This window comes from Rattus norvegicus, chromosome 5 (assembly GCF_021556685.1).
Source record: "Rattus norvegicus strain SHRSP/BbbUtx chromosome 5, alternate assembly SHRSP_T2T, whole genome shotgun sequence".
Taxonomy (NCBI): domain Eukaryota; kingdom Metazoa; phylum Chordata; class Mammalia; order Rodentia; family Muridae; genus Rattus; species Rattus norvegicus.
In genome coordinates, this window is record NC_141538.1 from 95,895,860 (window position 1) to 95,918,960 (window position 23,101).

Consider the following 23,101-nt stretch of genomic DNA (forward strand, 5'->3'; position numbering starts at 1 on the left):
AACAGAAGGAGGAAAGGAAGGAGCTTAGTCAAAAAAAGAAATGATCAAGAGAGGAGGAGTGGCTAGGAAGGAAGAATGGAACTCCAGGTAGTGTAGGCTGCTGTATTATGGGAGGCAGAGACAAGCAGCCTTGACTCTTTTCTGGGTATTGACTTAGATTTCTTTATGAGTTCATATGGCTCTAGTGATATACTGATGATCATTTAGAAATAAATTTAAGTTGGTGCTAAAACAGGTGATTATAGGAAAAACTGAAAAGCTAAAAATTAGTTGTTTTGTCTGATCTACCTCATGATTTACACACATAAGCAACAGAGAAAAAGGACAGAATTTTCTTACTTCATGGGCTAAGCTAGCATATCTAAAGATATCACTACTAGTCATAGGATTCCTTGGGTTTTTCTAGCCTCATATTCTCCAGGTTCTTTCTTACACCATGACACAGAAAAGTCCACTATTGTCTTGAGGTATTTTTTGCATAAAGTTAATATTTTATTTTAAAATATTTACTTTCTATATAAATAATTTTGAGTCTATATTAGAACTAATTGCTAAGTTTATATATGCAGCTGTGCCGAGTAGATGAATGTGGAAGAAATGAGTGGCCCGGTGAATTTTAATTGTCAGTGGTGGATGGATTATGGGAAGCTGGGTCCATATATCACAATTAGACACACACATATACATATAAAGTAGAAATAATATAAAACCATTCCTATTACTTCCTTATGTTCTCAAATTATGGAATAGTACTATTAAGAAGTTCACTTTTCTAGTTCATTTATTTTCTTTGTAAATAATAAAGGTTGGGATGTTGGCCAAACTTTCTAGTCCTTCAGATGCAGAAGTTGATCTTGACCACAGGATTCCTGATTTATATATCCCAGTGTTTTCCTAGGCCTTGTTAGCATCTCATTTCTGAATTTATATGTTGAGTCACTGCATGAATGAATTATAAAATCTTTGCAAAGAAATCCTAGTAAGAAGTATTTGTAATACTTTAAATCTACTAATTGTAGCCTAATATTCTTCAGAGTCAGTAAATGGTTTAGAGCTCTTATAAAGTTTCAGTGATCGTTTTGTCACTGGTTAACACTGTATTCTAGATATAAAAATTAAGAGAATAAAACAATTCAAATTAACAGAGTAACATCAACTAGTGTCCTTTCCCTACATCAATATAATTATTAAGAGAGAGTCTCAGAGCCTCAAGTTGCTGTGGAAAATACACTTATTAATATGGCAAGCCATCCATGGCGACTGCCTCTTTCACAGGTGAAAGAGTTGTGAGCAGGTATATCTGGTAAAGATAATTATCAAGTTAGTATGGCCCAGTACTGGCTTATGCCATTGAGTTCATTAAACATTATTAGCATAAGGATGTAAAATATTAATATTTTCTTAATTATAGTAATAGTAACAGTACTTTCATTTTTGAGTCATTGTCAATGATCTATATATAACTTGAAAGGCACCTAAAAGAGGGAGTGAAGTACACATTATATAATTAACTTTGCTCAGTATCTAAGCTATAAAAGACACCATTCATTGAGTACAGATTTCCTCTTGAGCTGCCTCATGATAATCAAGAAGAACGTTGTTGGGTCTACTTAAATTTCAAGTCAGGAACGTTTTTTAGTGCTGAAGCAAGCATTTCTATTTCAGAACTGCTCCATGGCCTTCAGATGGCTAGCTAAATATACTTAGCATTCGAGGATGTTTGCATTTTCCAACAATCGCATTAGACGATGCTCACATGTGCACATGCGAAAATGCATCTCTTTTAACAGAGTCATGAAACCTAAATCAGATACTTTCTTTTGCAGGATTAAGGAAAATTATAAATGAGTTGATTCTTTTCAAGCATATGTAGATGAATCAAGGAAAATGTAATTATAGTTATAAAAACTTTTCAAGGTTATAGTTCTTAAATTTATACATTTATATAATTAACCTACACAAACAGTAAGATTACTTAATTGCCGCACGTATCAAAATAAAACATGACCTGAAAATGACTTACACATTCTCATTTTGAATATCAGAAATGTCACATGACCTGGGCTAGAAACAGGTTTTTTTTTTTTTTTTTTTTTGATGTTTTTGTTGTTGTTTTATTGTTACTGTTTTATGGCCAGATTCCAGTGTAGGATGTGACCATTTGAAGGAGTATCATTCAGATAACAATGAGAAGTCTAATTTGGACTTTTTTTCAAGACAGTGTTTCTCTGGCTGTCCTAGAACTTGCATTGTAGATCAGGCTGGCCATAAATCTACAGAGATCTGCTTGCCTCTGTCCCCAAAGTGCAGAAGTTAAAGGTGCTTGCCACTACTCCCAGGGTTTAACTTAATTTTTATAAAATCTGCTCTGTCTCTAAGGTTTCTACCTGTAACTCGCATAGAGGGAAGGGCACCAACTCCAGTCTGGGTTCACATAGGATTCATGAATGACTTACATTACACAGGCCTCATCTTTCTCCTACTTTTGCATCTTATACAGAAGAGAGGTGAGAAAATATAACAGGCTCTATAAGATGCACATTGGTAAGAAGGATTGGTATGAGGAGGCTCAAATTATCAACTAAGAGCAGATTTGGTAACTGACCACTAATTCTCTATTATTCTAAAACTTTAGGAATTTCGTGTTAGCAGTGATCTGAATGGATAACTAGGCATATTTTTGTCCTTCTTCCTAACACCAAGATAGAATATGCAACTTAATGAATCATGATTATGAGCTTTGCTTTGTCTTTAATCGTTTCAACTTTTTGTCCAGATTGGAACAAATAGAACAGATCCTTAGAACGTTCTTTGGAGAAGGGTCAGAGATGATGAAGAAAAAAAACAAACATAAGTACAGAGGAATAAGGGTAGAAATAACAAGATACTAATCAGGTTGATATTGTGACACATGAGAGCTGTGATTACAATTTGTTTTAAATAGAAGTCAGCACTTTCCGATTACCCCTTCTTGAACACTGATGTAAATTTAACAGTGAATATTTGGAATAAGATTCAGAAAAAAATGGGAGGATTTCCACTCTCTACCTCTTTTTCTTTTCTTTTCAAAAAGTCCTTAACCATTCAGTTGTATTTTGCTAAACCATAAGAGATGACTATAGGGAAATATTTTAGAACAGGTGCACATTAGATTATGAAATCTAAACAGCTAAAAACCAAATTAAAGCTTACATAGAATGGCCTGTTTAGGTTGTACTAATAATATCTCATTCTCATGAAAACTGGTCATCACAGTGCATCACAGGAGATGAGAGCTGAGAGAGTGGATGCTTACAATAAAAACCATACCACTAGCTCAGTCATCTCAGCTTGTTTTAGGTATGGCAAAAACATATTTTCCAATATTAGTAAGTGGACTGTCTTCAAAGTATAAAGTCTACCACACAACTGCTGAAAAATAATTTATTCTACTAAGTCAAGGTAGTCCTCAAGGTCACAATTAAAATATAGAGCAGGCCTACCTTTTATAAAGAAGAATAGCAATCACAATACAGATGATAAACACCACCGCAAGGACAGGACCTACGACCCATATCAAGCCTTCTTCTTCATCTGTGATTGGCTGTGGATCCAGATCCATTGACACAACAGGGTCAGAGTACGGGCTGGTTGCATACATCTTCTGAGGATAAGCAGAGTCCATTTTAGTTAGATAATGTCTTTCTGAAGGGTACCTTAATTACTAAGATGAGGGAAAAATTATATATGTATTTGATGACAGGCTGATGAAGTCATACCACTGGGGAAATACTGAGAAAAGAGGGATGGGTTAGAAGGAAGCAAACAAAACAAGCAAGTGTGAGATGAAGGACATTTTACAAGGATAAAATGAGAAATATAACAAAATCATTTTGAGTGGTGTCAATGGCTTCAAAGGTACTTAATTCATGGAATTTACAAATATAATTTCATGAAGTCTAAAATACCAATGAGCAAGCATCAAAACCTGAGCTGACAACGTTCTCGTCAAGAGTTGGTTTAAGAAAAACCCCAAAAACACTCACAAGAAGCCTTCTTTTGAGTTCTTGCTCATGGTTATCCAAGAGGTTCCCAGAACAGGCTACTGCTGTTGCCCTTGGATGCCTCTCAGAGGTGGAAGGTAAGTTCCAATTTATAAATACACGTGCACTAAAGGCGTGGGACTCAGAATACATGAGCTGGATCTGACCTGAACCTCTAGTCCCTGAAGAGTAATATTCATAGTATCAGAAGCTTCTGAGTGAAGGGAATAAGCAATAGTCATACCTAGCTGTGGTGTCTATGAACCACAGCAACCAACATGACATGGTACCTCTTAGGGTACAGTAGCAGCACAGATACATTGGTAGTTACTAACAACACTCCAATTGGATTTAAGACTTATTCATAGAGAGAGAAACACACCTGGTACTGGAAACCTAATAAACCATCTGCAGCTAGGGACGTCATAGATCCTGAAGGAGTTTTTACTAACAGTCACTTTGTGAGATCAACATAATCCCTAACTACACTCTGAATATTTATCCTATTATCTACAGATAAATGTAGCTCTCGTCCCCCGTCAAAGAAACTTCTCTTTACAAGAGAGAAACAGCATTGCAAAACAAAACAAAACTCCCCCACACATGCACACATGAGAGCAAAATAGAGACTTATCAAGCTCAGTTTCAACTGAGACGTCTGCAATACTAGGCCTGCACCTAAAACCACAGGGACCACTGTTGGAGAGGGTGCAGCATTAGTGTAATAGCCAGGGGAACAGGAAGTGTACTATATGCCTGTGTTCCCTTAGAATGGCAGAGAAGCTACATTCATGAAACTGTACTAATATAGCTATCTAATATGACACATTAATGAACAACAATGATACCAATAGACATGTTAACGTCGAAGGGGGGAATCTTGTAAGGATGCTACTCTATAAAATGTATTAAAAGTAACTAAGGAATGGTGAGAGCAGTGGAAATGGTGTTTTCTAGGAAAGAGCAAACAAATTGGTCATCCAATACCAAATGGGCATCTTATAACAAATGGTCATCTGTGAAAACATATTCATGCATGTAACATTATACTGACTGAGGAGTTTATATTTATATGGTTAGGAACACACACACTCAAGAACACTGAAAGGAATGAAGTCATGAATTTGAGAAAGAGCAAGCAGAGAACATGTAGGTTTGAAAGGAAGACGAAAAAATGATACAATTATATTGATGTCAAAATAAAGACTTTTAAAAAAGCATTAAACAACATTCAATGAACATTTATACTGTAGTAAGATATTAATTGCTATGTGAAAATAAAGGTGGTAGAATTGAATATTCCCAGTCCAAAAACTGAGTCCCAGTGATCTGAAATCAAAACAATTTTGATTGATTTCAGGATATTTTACAGATTTTTTTGAGTTACGACTGTGAAAACCTAAGAAAACATTCCAATGAGTAAGCAGGAAAACTCTGAAATCAGAAGCACTGTGGTTCCGAGATCTTAGACATGAGGCAATCCATGGCATGAAGTTACAGAGATTTCCCACAGAAATGGCAAACATTTCTCTAGGAAAACAAACCAGTGTTGGAACACACCAGCCCTTCTCTCACTCTACATTTTCAGGGCATTAGTCTAGAGTTACAAAAGAGAATGATAATATTTAAGTTAGAAATCAAGGTGTATGAAATTGATTACCCAGCTTTTGGAAACAGAAATTATTTGAACCTAGAGAGATTTCGTAGCTTCTATTTAAAATTTTGACAGCCAACCAATTAGAAGTTCATATGCTTTCCCCAAGAGGAACTCCACCACATAACTTCAAAACTCAGTTATTCAATAAAGAATGGGCTCTGTTTCGGTAATGTCATATTTCAGTCTATTTTGTCCCGTTTAAAATAAAGCATTTTCTTGACTCCCCTGTTTTAAGTTCTTCGATTTACTCTTTTCGTGCATAGGTCAATTTACACCCAGTGGCTGCGGGTGCCTTCTTCAGCTTATGCATCTGTTGTCACTTCACTGTGACCTGTAATGTTACTTTATCACTTACTAAATCTAATTGTCTTTCTTCAGTCCTTGGGTTTTAAGTATTTAGACTTGCCTCAGTTGAACAAGACTTAATAACTAATTCCTTTCCTGACTTTCCTGACTCTGTTTTTCACCAGCTCCTTCCTAATCTTTCAAATTGCATAAGCCCTTTGACCTCATCCTCTTTCTGGCCCAGCGTTCTTCAGTTCTTCAGTTCTGTTCTTTTTGTTCTTTATAAGGTCAGGAGATAACTGGTTTTAACTATTTGAATAACAGAGACCTTCACTTTCAATTGCCTGGACATTCAGGTCTAAATGAAGATCTTCCCTTCCCTTTGTCTTGACTCCCACTTCCTTAAGCTTATACTGTGAAAGGAGACTACAGGTTTGACTTATTAGTAACCTAAGGTCACATTGTTGGTCTCATAGATAACCCTTTTTAGTTTAGAACCTCATTAGTTCTCTCTTGTCCATACCCAAAGTCTGCATTTTATTCATTACAACTGCTACTGAAGTTATCATCCTAACTTGGAACTGCAAAGCCTTTGAGAGGATTTATGGTAATTCCTCTAGGAAATCTGGGTACCTTGACCATGGTTATCAGAAACCTTATCACTTTTGTTTTAAACATCCTTACCATATTTAACAATTCTATCATCCTGAGTTTTGTTGCTGCTTCCTATTCTTGCTAATTAACATATTTGCAAATTCTGTAACATTTAGCTCCTAAAATACAACTACTTTCCAAGGACCTACTTATACACTGCCTTGACAGTAGAGGAATTCAGTCCTAACAAACACTGGATAGGAACAGAACAATTTTATTTAGTCATTCATTTTTTTGTTTGATGACCTTCATGAAATTTTGTTTTTAAAGATTGTGTACATATATTTTGTTTTCTGAAATAAAAGTAAATTCCTGAAAGATTTGGGATATATATGCTATTTGTGTTTATTTGTTCAAAGTGGCCAGCATAGTACATTGTATTTAGAAACTTTTAAGCAAATTTTTGCAGAATAAAGTAAAAATCAAAAAAAAAACAATCAAAAATCTCATTTTTTAAGAGGTTGAGAATTCTAAGACATGAATGAATATAATTTGTTCAGGATAAGCAATTTTAGTTAATTTTAGTTTAGTTTGTTTTGGTAGGATCTCTTCTATTTCATTGGCTAATCTTCAATTGATTTAAGTGAGCAAAGCAGGTGATTTAAAATTCTTTACCACATGGTGTTGAGATCAAAATCAAAATGTTGAATCACAATGCAAATATAAAGATGGGCTTTCCAAAGCACATGGGAATTTCTAACTTAAGTCGTCGGGGGGCGGGGGGGAAGGTCTATGTTAAAATGAAAAGAAAGCAGAAGCATAAAATGATACCGGCCTCATGGAAAGTAGAATGTGCTAAGTGAAAAGAAATGATAGAAGAGATTAACCATTATATCATTTAAAACCAGCTTCTGATCTTCTTAATAGGAGGCAACAGGTTAACAAAATGCTCATTGTTGCAGGAGGTATAAACTGTAGAGAAGTGATTTTGGGTCTACAAAATGCCAACCAAGAATTGGAATGATTATAGCTATAATTGTTAATCAGGCATAGAGATGTGATGCCACCAAATAGACCATACCACTGCAACCTGGACACAACTGTATTCTCTGACGTGAATGCTGGCACAAGAGCACATGACACATAAGGACAATATTGTTAATATAATGGATCATAGTTGGGGTCAAAAATATCATGGGGAGAGAGAGCCCTTAGGCTCTAGGAGAGAACTTACTACTAGATGAACACAGTATTAAATTGATTCTTAACAACTCATCCTTGTATTCATGAATTAGTATATCTCATCAGTGAAACTTCTTTTTCTACTAGGAGGAGATTAACATAAAGACCCATAACTGGTCAGCGTCCAAGACACTGGCCCTAACTTCCCATCTATATCAATTACATGCTCTCTCCTCAAGGCTCAGAGGTTACCATGAAAAACTGAAAGACTCAGAGATAGTGGATGACTACAAGAAAATAATGTTTTCCAGACACGTAAACTCAGCAGTGAAAGGCCTGTGCAATCTCAAAGGAGACAAAATGACAGCATGGTAGTGTTGCGTTGGGAACAAAGTCCAACCCCTAGATGAGTAGTTATTGGCAATTGATATCTATTGGAGAAAGCAGAGTCAGTTTTCTTCAAGAAAGCAGAACATAAGAGGGCAATTTGAGATAGTGACAAAATAAGAGAGACACAGACTTTATCAGTGAGGAGGCATCTGGACATGAATAGGAGTGCTTAGGAGACTGCAGACTCCACAGTGCCTAAGGAAGGCACCATCATCATTCTGTAGGATTGGGTGAGATGTCTTTGCTAAATTCTGTGGTTTACCTAAGCATTTTAAGTGCATCATCTGAAATATTCCTAGAATTATGTTAAGAAACTTTTTTCAAGTATTTTATTTTTAAAGAAAATATTATTTCTAACATTCAATTCCCTTGATACATTAAAAGATTCAACTAGATAAGAAAGAATATCTTTTCTTTTCTTTTCTTTTCTTTTCTTTTTTGGAGCTGGGGACCGAACCCAGGGCCTTGAGCTTGCTAGGCAAGTGCTCTACCACTGAGCTAAATCCCCAACCCCTGAAAGAATATCTTGATAAATTGAAATTCCAGGAAGGACATCAAATGACATTTACACCTAAAGGTAAATGAGGCTACTTTTGTGTTCTGATTTTTCCAAGGGATAATTCCTCCAGTCATCTGAAGAGAAGGCCTGCCATACAGAAGAACAGCTGATACAGAGACCTTTTATAAATTGTGGGCTTCTCTTATAAAGAGAGCAGCTCAACTCACTTGTCAAACCTGTCAGATTTAAACCTGATTAGGACACGGTTAGGCATATATCTGTTAAATGTTAATGTGAACTGCCACTTTAAACATCTACCTTCCTTCCACTCTATTGTTTCTCCCTCCTTTTCCTTTTATTTAAAGCTTTCAAAGCAACTGAAGCATAAAATGACATAGTAGGTAGATGAATTATATAAAACAAGACAACTCATTATTTAGACTACGTTAGGAATTCTCACTCTCACTGAATTATTCTGTAGCTTTCGTGGATTTTCACTGATAAAGTCACTCATACTTTCTGTAATTGAAGAAGCTGGTGGTACTCACTTCTCCCTAGATTCACTGTCTGGTGAAGCTGGATAGAAGCACTGTGTACTCCCAGTCACAGGAGAGTACGTTAAATAACTAAATAACTAGCCTAGACCATGTTTCCAAACATGCTATTTGAATGACAGAGCTTTCTGTTTCCTACTAAACCATACGAGCTAATGTCTCCGGATCATGTAACTTTAAAATAGTATTTTAAAATGCAAATCGGTTTAAACAAAAAAGAGAGAGAAGTCTTAGAGATTGTGGGGGGAATGCTACACTGTGTGTTACACAAAAATGTCTGAAGACCTATGCTCTATCAATCTGGTACTTCACATGGGAATTCCTTCTTTTGAGATGCCATCTTATTTATAATGTAGTATGATGCAGAATGCTCAGTAATGCTGGAAGGACAAGCAGCTCAATGTTATACTTCAATCGATGACAGCTTGTGAGAAATACTTGGGTATACGCAGGCACATCACCAAAGAAACATGCACAGTGGTAAAAAATGGACAGGAGCAGGAAAGGGGCCATCATAATTAACTTACGGACTCTGCATGGTCCATCACTGCTAACACAAAGAAGACATATTCTTGTCCACTTTGGAGTTGTTTGTTTGTAAATCCGCCATAATGTTTGTCATCCCCCAGGGTAAACTCAGTAGGAAGGACATCAAAGTGAGCAGCAATATATGGCTTTAATTCAACTTCTCTCCCATAACGGATGCTTCTGCGTTTTCTAGATATCTCCTTAAGCAGCTTAAGGGAAAAATGACAAACAGAAAAAAAAGAAACATAAACAACCAACTTCTTGATGTCTTAGAGGAGAAATTAATCCAGCACTGGGAAGAACCTGATACAGTTTGTTCACCTTTCCTGCAGCACGTCACCTCAACTGACTCTCTGCTGTGATTTTCAAACATTTGCTTCTTAGCTAAGATGCTAAACTGATTTGCAAGGGCCAGTGTATAAACCCAGGCCATTAGACCTTCACTAGAAGCCCACATAATTTCCTACAGTAATAGAATTCTTTAAAAGGCCAATACGACATTGTATCCTGTTTAAGGAAGAAGCACAGATTAATGCTAGTCTCATGGGAGATACATGACACAATTAGTAACCAGTCAAAGCCATCTAAATACTAAAAGATGATACTTTTTTTTATAGAAGATGCCACCATTTTATTATGGGATGGTTTATTTGATGAACGTTCTCTAAAGTCTGCAGACATGGAACCTAATGAATCACTGATTTGCCGATTCTAAGAAGTCGTCACTCATTTCCATGTCTGGCTCAGCTTACCTCTTCCATTAACCAGTTTCGAATTTGATTTTTTTAATCCTTGACTTTTCTTTTAACCACTGAGTTAACTTTGCCTTGAATCTAGCTCTGAAGAATAAATATTTAGACAGGTGACATGGTCAGTAGGGTGGGTAAGAATAAATTTCAAAATTATGAAGGAAAGAACATACACACACACACATATGCACACACACACACATGCACACACGCATGCACACACACATGCACACACACACACTTCTTATATTTCTAAGGAAAAAGAAAAGCTAAAATTAATGTTTAAATAATTTATTGCTTGTCATTGTCTTTCCTTGGAAGAAAATCTCATTAGTGATATGAGAATTGATTTCAATACAGTGCAATGTTATTTTATAGAGTCTAATTGAGAAGTAGCCTCTATTTGTCTTGGGTGACTTTTGAGAAAAATGTTCAATTCTTAGTGGCTTTTTGGAAAGAACTTTTGTTTAAATGTCTGTGAAGAAAGGGGCATGTGTCTGAGGATTAACTGCTGTCTACCTGAGGGCAAACCCGACCTTTATCCTGGTAAACAAAGTTAAAGGACTTTAGTCAGATTGGGCAGCAAAACTATTATACTTGCTTTTTGTGTTGGAAAAGATACAATAAAATGAAACTGGTTAAATTTACTTTGTACAAAGAAATGCTAGTAATAGCTGGAGAAATAGAGGGTTTTTACAGTTGAGCATTCTACCTGTTCTTACAGTAGACTTAGGTTTAACTCCCAGAATCCAAAGAATGGCTTAAAAACCTTTATACATTCAGTTCCACAGGATCTTACACCCTCTTTTTGCCCCCGTGGATACCAGTATGAATTTGGTGAAGAGTGACACATGCAAGCAAACACTCATACTCATAAATTAAAATTTTGAAAAGTCAAAGCGAAAACTGCTCACACAATCAAGTCAAGACTCTCAAGGAAATGATTATTGGCCTTCTGTAAACTCAAATGGCTCTGTCTGCAACCAAAGGCAATACAGTGTGTTTTACATCAAGAGTCACAAATGTGCACAGCTGACTCAAACTCTAATAATGTGAAAGATGGGCTTCTGGCTATGTAATAATTTGTTCCTAGGACATGTATCAATAATATTTAATTTATCATGCTCTAAAAATATCTGTGATATTTGATCTTATTGCTACAACTAAAATTATATGAGATTTAAGGCATTTATAGAAGTTCAGAGGTTTAGACATGCTCTGTTTGGCAAATGTGGATCAAAATTCTAGTGTTTATGTATCTATGTAGACATCCTGGAGGGCCACTCAATTACGCTTCAACTTCTCAGATGAAAGAACAGAAATTTATCTTTTGCTGTTACATATAAGTTTGCATATAATGATGATGATATCTTTAGTAAGTACTTATTGGGTACCAGACACTTTTCCAGGGATCACAAATTGGTTCCACACAATAACCATGTAAAATAGATCACAATTACATTCGAATCTATGGCAGCAAACTGGGCATGATAGAATGGTTCCCTGTATGAATAGACTTGCTGGGTAACAAAAATTTTAAACCATCCATAGGAGAGATGCATATGATAGATTTTTCCACCTAGTTTTCACATAACCTAATTTTCACACAAATCAAGAAATCCAATGCCACGTTTAAATGCTGATCATTTGAATCATTTTTATTCAGCTACCTTGTAGGTAATTTTTGTGTATCTGCTTTCATTAACATAAATGAATATCATCTTTCCTTTTCCTGGATTTTTCAACATGGAAATTATAAAATTCTGATGCCAAATACTTAGTATATCATACTTGAAAGGTGACTAGAAAGGTGATTATCACTGTTCAGTATGTGATAGTCTACATAACCCTGGGGAAAATGCACTACAAATGCTATGAATAGTCTTTTGAAGTTGGTCAGTCAAAAACATTTATCATCAGTTGTTTATGTGACTATATCCCTGCTTCTCCTTCACTGATCAAACCCTACCTTGGTCCTATTCGCATTTCAGATATAGGCAGCTGTCATTGTTCATCAATATCATCCCGAGGAGCACAATATAGCAGGGTTTATTTAGAAAACATAAAGTAAGTACTTTGGGATTAAGTGTTAGAACATTTTGGTGTTCTTTAGGTCCACTGTAGTCATTGGCTAAAGTTAAATGTGGAGTAGGACCCTGTCTCCAAAGAGTATCCTTTAGGATGCTTCTCGTGCTAAACTTTAAATGGCGTAAGTAAGTTTAAATGATAGCAAAGTTAGCCACAATGCTAAAATTATAGCCACATATGACCTCATTACTTTATGACAATGCTTTGAAGAATAGAGCCATGAAAAGCTTTGGCACATTACCTCACTTGCCCTGAAATAAATGCAATGAACATTGGGGAGTCATTCTGCCCAAAATTCATTACAACTATCAAGGCCTGTTCTGCTCAGTTTGACCTTGTAAGCAGGAATTCTAGTCTATGAATTTATCATTCAGATAATAGCCCAGACCCCCAAAAAAGATCTCAGAATATAATTTTGAGAGTAACTCACTTAAAAAGTCTTTTTAAAAATCTTGTATGGGCCTAGATGTGAGGCATACATGTGGATATCTCCCCAGGCCATCATTCTACTTGATGTATTTTCAACAATGTAAATTAATGAATTACAGGCCTTACTGAAAAAGGACTTGGTCAAATACATTTAAGCAAAGCACATTGCTTCATCAAACCTAGCAGTACCAAATCCAAAATAAAATTAGTAAAAGGTTTTGTCATCCATCCCAGGTAAAAAACAAGTCCTATCTGCAGGGGTCAGAAACAGGCTGAGGTAGCAGAAAGGGCTACAGCCAACTCTCATCTGTTCCCCTCCACAACAGTCACAAAATATATTAGATATAATTCCAGAAGTTATATCAAGGGCTTTAGTTCTTTATCAGAAATAATTTTCATTTTCCAGTCAATGCATATCTTATTTCTTCCACCATTAATTCTGCAATGTGGTCTCAATTATATCAGTAAGAAAAGTGGGAAACAACCCATCCTGACCCAAAAGTTGTGAATTAATAAAATGTTCTTTATCAAGCTATTATACAGATTAATGCACCACAACTCAAAGGATGATTAAAATGACCCTTTGTTATGGGAATCAGTAGCACAGACCTGTGGAATTTAATTGCAAGAAAGTTCAATGTCACATAACTCTATATTTTAATCCATTAGCATTACTGTGCATTCTGGAGGTTAAAACCTGGCTGTAAAAGAGAATTGCTTTCTATTCCCTCCTATCAAACGGCTTTACATCTAAGAAAGGCACATTATTGAAAGCATTTGATGTCCCTTTTGGCTTGGATCTCACTGCTTTGAAAACTTGTTTTAAATAGGTAGAACTATTTATAGATTCTCCAAGTTATCTTTGCATTTAAAAATCCAATTTCAACAAAAATGTGGAAATGACAATATTATAACTCAGCTATGAACTATAGACTGACATGGGGTTAACTGCTTAGAGAAAAGATCCTGTTTCTCTAACATCATAACTGACAGAAAGCAAACTGACAACTAAGCTGTGTGACCACATTACTGAAATGTGTCATATACTGCAGTCAGGTCATGTAATCACTAGTGACACAAGCAGAGTCCTGACCTTGAACTTGTCTAGCCTTCAGTGCCTGAACGGATTTAACTCACCAAATAGGTAGGTAAGGATGAGGCACACTTGTAAAGATGGTGTACATCTGCCAAGGGATGCAAGCCCAACCCCAAATCCCCCTTTATTGGAACACATCACCTTTGTCCAGTGACATTACAAAAACATCAACAATTCCTTGTAATGTAGTCAGGGAATGAATCATTGCCCTTGGTCCATTTTGTACTAATCTGAAGTAGAAAGAATATACAGAAATAATATGATTATTATGAGCTATGGGCCATGTTGTAAAGGAACCACATAAATTAAAACTGCATGTATCTTGATGTTGGAGGGACTTATAAACTTACAACATTTGTATAAAAAAAGTCTCTGTAGTATTTCAACAGTGACTCCCAGCCTTTGTTGGTGGATACGACCATGTCTGAAGTCCTGGTAAATGCACTGTATCTGTTTTTTCACAATACTGAAGTATGTAATAGTTACTTTTAAAATGTACAAATGAAGCAAGAGAGATAGCTCAGCAGTTAAGAGCACTTGTTGCTCTGATAGAGGACATAGGCTTCCTTCCCAGCATCACGTGGGGACTAACAGTCATCTGTAAGCCTAGTCCCAGGAGACCCAGTACCCTCTTCTGATCTCCACAGGTTCCATGAACTCACACACAATACATAACCACACACACACACACACACACACACACACACACACACACAGGAAAAACACCCATACACATAAAACCAGACCATTTTACAAAGAAGCAGCACTCAAATCATGTAGTCCTAAGACTCTGGAGTCTGTTAAACTCGTCAGTGCATGCTGCATTTTATACTACATTCCCTTCTTTCCTCAGAATTTTGCTTTTTTCTCCCCCAGCACTCACATGAACTTTGGTTTCTGAAAAGTAACAAAGCAGAGATTAAGGCAACTAAATGTTTGGGAGTGAGTAGAACTCAATGAAAATGTGATAAAGACCCTGGTGAAATGTAATGTGCTATAAAGAATATTCCCCATAGGAAAGCCCCTTGGCAACTGCCAAACTAAGGCCTCTAGAATTCTATTAAGAGTAGCAACATCCATCACCTTCCACACTTCTGCATCATGGTTACAATGGGTAGGTAGCGAAAGAATAAGGACAACGCAGATAAAACAGATTGTAATCTTTTAATTAAAACAGAAGGATCTTTGTTAGAATTCCTAGAGTAAAGCAAGCCCCCTTTCCTGATTCGCTCAGTTTTCCAGACACACCATAGCTGAGACCTTAATAAAGTGCTAAGAGGCTTCCATAGAAAGACAACAAAGACACAGTTACCTCATCTAACTCCATTTCATCAGGGCTCTCCCAGGGCTTGATGAATTTCCCACGAGACTTCTTCAAAGGCACAATAATAATGTAGTAACCCCTGTTTAAGAATGAAAAAACAATATAGTTACTTCAGAGAAAAAGAAAAATGGTTACAACCTTTAATCTTTTGCAGACCAAACATTAAGACAGAAGAAAAATTATGAATGTAGGGTGACTCATCTATTTTTTATACTAAGAAAAAATAACTACTTGTTTGTTTAATTTAAAAAATATAGAAGATGTCAATGTGCGACCTGGATGACTTCATGGAGTAATTTCACATGGTTGTCTGCTCATTATTAAGTATCCCAAACAGCAGATATTTTTGTTAGCATCCTACCATTAGACACACCCAAGCTATATTTAAATTACCACTTCAGACTGATGTACTAAACATTTTTAATATTAACAAATAAAAAGGTTTTTAATATAGTAAAATGTCTATTGTCTAAGCATCTCTTATTTTGTACAAATACTAGTTATGTTTATTATATTTAAATAAAAACAAAAGAATGTTAAATCACTCATCATCATATAACTATGTGAAGATAAAAGCACATTAAAAAGCTAGGGAAATTCTAAAATTTTAAGTAGTACAGGTATTTGGGGACTATTTCTCCCTAAAGTCCTTCAAAATAGGATTCAGTGAAATAAAATGTCCAGAAGTAAGTTCAAATGTTCCATACACTGAGGATGGTCAACTGAAACATGAGTACTGCATAAAGCTCCATGTTTCAGACGAGGACTTCATTGGTAATGAAGGTGCACGGTAACTTCAATATAGTGCACAGCCCTCTCTTCCTCTGCGTGTGTGAGAACTATGCTCATATCAATGTTCAGAATGAAAACACTGCAAATGTTAACTGATAATATAGCAATGACACTATAATTTTAGGCACTGTATTAAATGCATCATCTAGTTTTGCCTTTTTCCATCACAATCCTTAAAAGATTGGGAAGAGAGGCTGGTCACAGATAAAGTAAGAACAATTAAATAACTGCCCAATTTAAACATTTAAACAGTGAGGGAATCCATTGAAACCTTCATGATGGTTTTTCTTTCTTTCTTTTGTTTTTCATTTATTCTATTCCTGAGAATTTCATAAATTTGGTGTAGAGTCATAGAAAACGCCTTGAATTTCAGTTGTATATTCTGAATAAGGACTATGAGCCTGTTCTCAGGAGAAATGAATATAGAAGCACTAAAGGAGCTTGGCAGCCTGTGCAGCACACGGAATGGAAGAGAAGCCAGTGGATACCAGCAAGGTGTCCGCGTTCTTCCCTAGCATGTTACAGATGCTACACCGTACAGGTAAAGAAGTCATTGAACCCTTCCCTTAATCAAGAATTCAATTCAAACCGGAATCTTTTCTCCATGGTGCTCTGAGCAACTAATCTACAGATGTATAAGAGTCCAGCATCCGGCCATTCATTTTCTTTACCACAAAGAAGCATGATGATCAAGGAGGGTGAGGAGAAGTAAGAGTTGGAGTGTGTAAAGGAGGCCATTTTTTTTTTATTTTGTGATCCAGACTAAGCTTCCTCCTATTCACACCCTCCTACCACCTGAACGATTTGCCAAACAAGTCCATCATGTTAAATGAGCATGGAGAGAAATGACAGAGCTGCAACTGAGCGTTCAAAATAACACTGCAGATGCACTTGATAAACACACTTGTCAAGGAGCCTCTCGATTTTCATCCCTGCGCAGTCAGGAGAGCTTCTCTTCCTACGGCAATGACACTGGGGGTTAGCAGAGACTGCCCATTGTTTCCCTGCATGTTCTGGTAGATCAGTCAAGCTGATGACTTCTATTAATTTTTCTTCCTCTTTCATATTCAGTTGTCATTCTTATACATAGAAAAATCCATATTTTTACTTCAGCACTATCCCCCAATTATTCAGTGAACTCTCTGGTGAGATAAGAAAGTAGCAGCTTACCCCAGAGCATTAATTACCAGGATGGTCAGATATCTATCACGTTCTTTGTCTACTGATCTAAGCACTCATCTATGGCAGGCAAGGCAGGCAGAACTGCCTTCACAACAGCCTTGCACCTTTCATGAGATCTGGCAATCTAGAATTCATGTTATCCAAAGCACGTTTTTTTTTTTTTTATAGTGGATGTGTTCCAGCATTATCAAAAGCCTACCAAGTCCAGCTTCTCACTTCCTTCTAGAAGATGCGAGTGTGTGTATGTGTGTGTGTGAGGGATCAGAGTTTTCTACCTTCAGAACTCTGCCAGTGTCATTGGTGCTTTCCTTTCTATTCTTAGAGAGATGAGGCTCTCATTGCTTTTAGCTGTCAATTTTCCCCCCAAAGCCACAGTTGAAATCCATGCCACTTTCTTTCCCTAAGCCCAGGAGGCTAAATAAAGCACGAGAAATAATATAACAGTGCAGATCATACCATAAATTTATGACCCTCAGATACAGACAGGCTGCTAGGTCTCCATACAGCTTGTCTCTTGAACATAATTTTCTCATGCAGACTCAGAGATTGAACATCTACATCTTCTTTGGAGAAGGGATCCATATCACTTACTGACAGAGAAAACACAATCTGAAAAATTCTCCTCATCTTTCTAGCAAACTATAATCCTACCTGACCATGTAGACAAGCCATAATCTTTCCTTTAAGTACAGAAGATGACTGGAACTATACTTATCATGACACTGGGTTTCCATTTTCCTTCCTCTTAATTTCCTAAGACACACACTAAACACAGTACTGCTGATGCAAGTACATTGATCTCAACATTGTTCTTCCCATTGGAGCCTTCAGATTGCCAATAAACCACACTTGAAGCCACACTTGAAAACTCAAAGCAAAGAGAAGTCCTGGCCAAGTATCCACTAGTTAAAAGACAGGGGTTGGGGGACAGTCTCTCTATATAAACAGCTGTCCCATCTGTGGTTTGAGTAATAATGTCCCCCATAGGCTCAGATATTTAAATACATGGTCCTCAGTTCATGGGGATGTCTGAGGAGGCTCAGCAGGTGTGTGATCATTGGAAAAAGTACGTGCATAAAAGTTGTCTCTTCAAGTTTACAGCCTAACAATTTCTGATGTGTTTTCCTCGTTATGACTTAAGATGTGAGCTCTCAGATGATGTGCCAGCTGCTGTATCTTTACAGTGTCATCATGGACATCATGGAAACTGTCTCAAACACTGCAAACCCAAATAAATCCTTTCTTCTACAAGTTGAATAAACAAACACACCACAACAAACAAAGAAAGCCCAAAATACAAAAAAATTCAAAACCATAGTCCGATCATGTGGTCTCTCCCATCTCTTACTGTTCAAATTCTCTGGTAAGTTTCGTGCTTTCTCTGCTCCATCTGTCTCAGCACTGCACTGATTCATCATTGCCTCAACACAGGGCTGCCTCAGCACTGCACTGCCTCAACCCTGCACTGCATCACCGCTGTCTTTGTACAGTGCTGTATCAACACTGCACGGCCTCAACACTGCACAGCCTCAGCCCTGTACTGCCTCAGCCCTGTACTGCCTCAGCCCTGTACTGCCTCAGCCCTGTACTGTCTCAGTGGTACACTGTATCCATCAGCACTCTAGGGACTTAAAGCATCACATGCCTACATGGTGTTATATTGAAAGAATAATTTTTTTTATCTGTTTAAAACTTCTCTTAGCATATAGGTAAGACATTCCATAAAGAATTCTATGACTTTTTTCATAACTAGCAACATTCTTGACTTACTCCTTTTATGATTTACTATACAAACTTTATCATTGTAGCAGAATTTATTATTGATGTAAAATTCTTAAATCATAGAATTTTAAGACACTCTGTCCCAGAATTTTACTTCCTGCTCATTTTTTTTTTGTTAATCCAAGGAGATTCCATTCTCACTCAGAATCTAGAATATTAGCTTTATGCAAATAATGCATAGCTAATTACCTTCACTCCAAACTCTCTTCTGAATATCAAAGGTTCTTCAACTCTATGTGCCAAAGTGTGTTAGCTATCACTGTGGTGACATGAAATAAACACCAAGTCTTTTCTGGTCTCAGGGTGCACCATAGCCATTGCAACCCCAGCAGGAGGTCTGGCCATTATATTGGAAGGCTGTTTTCACTTTCTTCTTTCCCCTTCCTTTCCTGCTTCATTGCCGAGTGCTCTTAACTTCTCAATCCTATCTCCAGAGGAGTCACTTCTCTGGCACTCTACTGCCACTCATCTGGCGTCATTCCATTTTTTTGTCATGCCTGGACAATAGTCCCATAACTTTCCCTCTCCACCACCTACCTTTTTCTAGTCTACTCTCTGAAACTTTCATTTCACAATACAAAATTGATTGTGCCATTTCAACCCCTGATGATATTTCAATGAAGCCTCATTTCTTTTAGGATAAAGACCAAGATATTGTAAGACCTGTCAGAGTCTTGCTTGAATCCCTTTGCCCACACTAAGTTATACCTAGATTGGTTTTCAGTGTTTTGACTTGACCGGGGGGCATTTGGTCAACACATCCTTGATCATTCTGTCCCAACTGCTTAGAAGCACATCAAGTTAATTTTCTTTCCTTAAATATTATTTAACTTATTACTGCACAAGAGAACCATTTTCTGACTTTGGGTAGCACTGTTACATAAATTGACCATTTTGCATCTATAATTTTATACTATTTAAGGAATATTTGTATATTTTGAAGACTATTATTAAGGTAGATGTACATGTGATCTCTTCAAAATTCATGCAGCACTGCCAGTTTATCACTGAATTACTTTCCTACTGAACAGTGGAAATGGTTAGGCTTGGTGGCTCATGGGATTTATGTCTCTTCTAAATTAAGTAGTTAAAAATGTGTGGATTTCCCTATGAGAGTTTACAATTTCCATTCTGATCAAGCTTGTCTTCCTTCCATTAGAAAAATAATGACGAGGGCCACATGGAGTTTATATAGGAAACATAAAGCTTACTATACTTTTCTGGTAAGTTTACTAGTAATCTTTGCTCTAATCTCACATAACATCTTATGAAAGATGAGAGGACCCAGATAAGGGGAGCGGGACAAATAAGGAGATGATATATGTCCTATACATTTATATTGACAAAACCATAACAAGTGAGTATAATTATTTGAAATGGAAAAATATTTAAATCTAAGTTCTATATTGCACTTGCACTTTGCTTGTTTGCCTGAAGCCTGGATTTTGGGCTCAAAATACCTTTGTCGACAGAGACCTCAACTATTATGTTAATAGAATAGTTTAAAATTTTTCTTAATTAATGTATCCATGAAGTCTACAACTAATTTTAAATTGTGATTTTTTTTCAGTATAGTTGTATTTAACTTATCTAGTTACAACCTTCAGAATTTAAATTATATCAAACAAAGTTTTAGTAATTTCATTTAATACACTATTATCAAGGGTCCAAGCTCCATATAATTATGTGAGAAGACAAGTTCTGTTCTTTGTTACATAGCCCTACTTCAGATGCAGCCAGTCTTTTAGCATGTATAATCGATCTTGGCATTTTGAAACTTGTTATTCAACTGGAGGCCAAAATCTTTCTCAAAGTTCAAGGATAAATGTCAATCTTCACATAATTTTTTCCTGTTATGTTTTGTGTGTATTGCTTAAATCAAATTACTTTATCACAGAAAGCCAACAGTAGGTTGAATGATCTTTCCAATTTCTATCTTCAAATTAAGATGTTGAATCTTTTTAGTCGTGTGTAGTATCCTTAGCTTCATTCACTTCACTGATGAAGCAATGAGGTGATAAATAGGAAGGCTTCCCTTATCTTTCCTGTAACTCTGGCAACCTACATAATGTAGTGATTATGGCATTTCCAGCATCCAAGTCCTGGGGCCAGGTGTAAGTGCTGAAACTCTCTTTGTTCTCCCATCTACTTAAGGGGTATTTTTAAAATCCTATTTCTTATCTATTTATTTCATATATATATATGTACATATGTATCTATTATATTATTTGTGTGTATATGTATGTATATGCATATTCTGCCTGTACGTTTGTGTACCAAATGTGTGGTGTGACCAGAGAGAATACACTTTTCCATTTCTGTTCTGACATGCTAAGTCATTATGAAACTAATTTTATACCTGGTACCTGGCAGAAGCTTTATCTATAAGCACAGTCCACGGTCTGCTTTCAGTTTTAATCAATCAGAGTAAAATGCTGCTATATAAAAACCACAGGAGTGCCCTTTGTAATAAATGTGCTTCATGTTGGAGTAATGGTAGCATTATAGCATTTTCTAATTGGTATTCTGTCTTCACAACTATTACAAACTAAGACTGAAGCATCATAGAACTCATGACGACAGAGCCCGATGCATCCTTGAGGCTGTTTACAAAATAATTCAGCCATTTGCTTGCCTCCACAAGACAATATAAGAACCAAGTATAAGAAAAAGACAGAAATAAGAAGCTGTGTCTTCAATTCATATTTCTTGTTGGATAGACGGCTGTAATTAAGAGTATTTTGGACTCTTCCAGAGGGCCTGAGCTTAGTTCCTAGTACCCACAACCCGTGGCTCACCTGTAATTGAAATTTTAGGGTAGCCTAAGTGCTCTTCTGGCTTATGCAGTCAGAGCATGCTCTATCATATTTTAAGTGAATAGGAAACTTTTATTATTATTATTATTTATTATTATTATTAATATTATTATTATTTAGCACATGGTAAAGACAGGTTGGAGTGAAGACGTCACAATTTACATGGAAGTGACTGAGAAAGCGGTTTCTGTTAGCAAGCAAATAGCCTTCAGTCATCAAACCCTTTCACTAGCCAGGAGACACTGTCACTCAGCAGGGTTCCACACAGCTTATACTTAAGACGTTAGCACCCACAGGTCAGGTAGAGTTCTACTCGCTTTCTGCATTTTGCTCCTAGAATACTGAACAAAACTTGTCAACTGTAGTAAATGGCACAGGATGATATGGGACCTTCTTGGAATTACTCCTCATGCCAGGTACGGAAATAGAGATGCCAGGCAGAATGGGCATGTTTCCACTATTATTCCTTTAAGGAGCCCTAGAAAATAATTTGTTAACAGAAAAATTAGTACAGATTTATTGTGAATTTTAAATCAGGTTTTGTTTCATTCCCTATAGGTCTGATGTTCTTTCTTCTCCAGCGCTCTTGTAGTTCAATTTTTGTTTTTGGTTTTTTAATATTTTTTCGAGAAGGAAAAAATGTATTTCTGAGAATCTTTATTTCATTTCTAGAAACCAGTTTTTCCACAGCTGTTTGTTTTCTTTCTGAACCTCATTATTTGTGTGTCCTCCTGTTACCCGAAGTTTTATCACTTTTTCCTGACTCTAAATGCAAGTAGATGTACCCAAAGCACATAAGTCAAAAGTAACACTGAACAGCTACAAAACAAACACAGCGAACCCCTAAAGCACAGAAGACATTCTGGAGCATCTGAACTCACTCAAAAGTTGAAACATGAAACTTAAATTTGCAATCAATAAATAAACTGCCAATTTTCTCTAAAGCCTTCACTAAGACATGTTCTGTATCAGCCAAGAAAAGTCATAAAAACAAAAACAATGCCAGTTTCAGTTTTGTTCAAGGAAATACACAGGTTTTCTTTAATGGATCGAATTTATCGTCCCCATTTTTTGCTGGTTTGTAATCGTCTACAACTTTTAGGCTTTCTTTCACACTGACTCTAACTGTTAT

The 23,101-nt window shown here is 36.5% G+C and overlaps 1 protein-coding gene across 23 annotated transcripts in view; it reads right to left on the bottom strand.

Moving 5' to 3' along the window:
* Ptprd (protein tyrosine phosphatase, receptor type, D) overlaps nucleotides 1-23,101 on the bottom strand; it is a 2,326,896-nt gene that overhangs the window by 117,366 nt on the left and 2,186,429 nt on the right. For 16 of the 23 annotated variants that reach the window (NM_001427220.1, XM_087549037.1, XM_087549031.1 and 13 more), the window contains 3 exon segments: nucleotides 3,483-3,643; nucleotides 9,711-9,920; nucleotides 15,386-15,476. In NM_001427220.1, coding sequence (NP_001414149.1) covers nucleotides 3,483-3,643; nucleotides 9,711-9,920; nucleotides 15,386-15,476 — 462 coding nt within the window. 23 annotated transcript variants of the gene reach the window in all.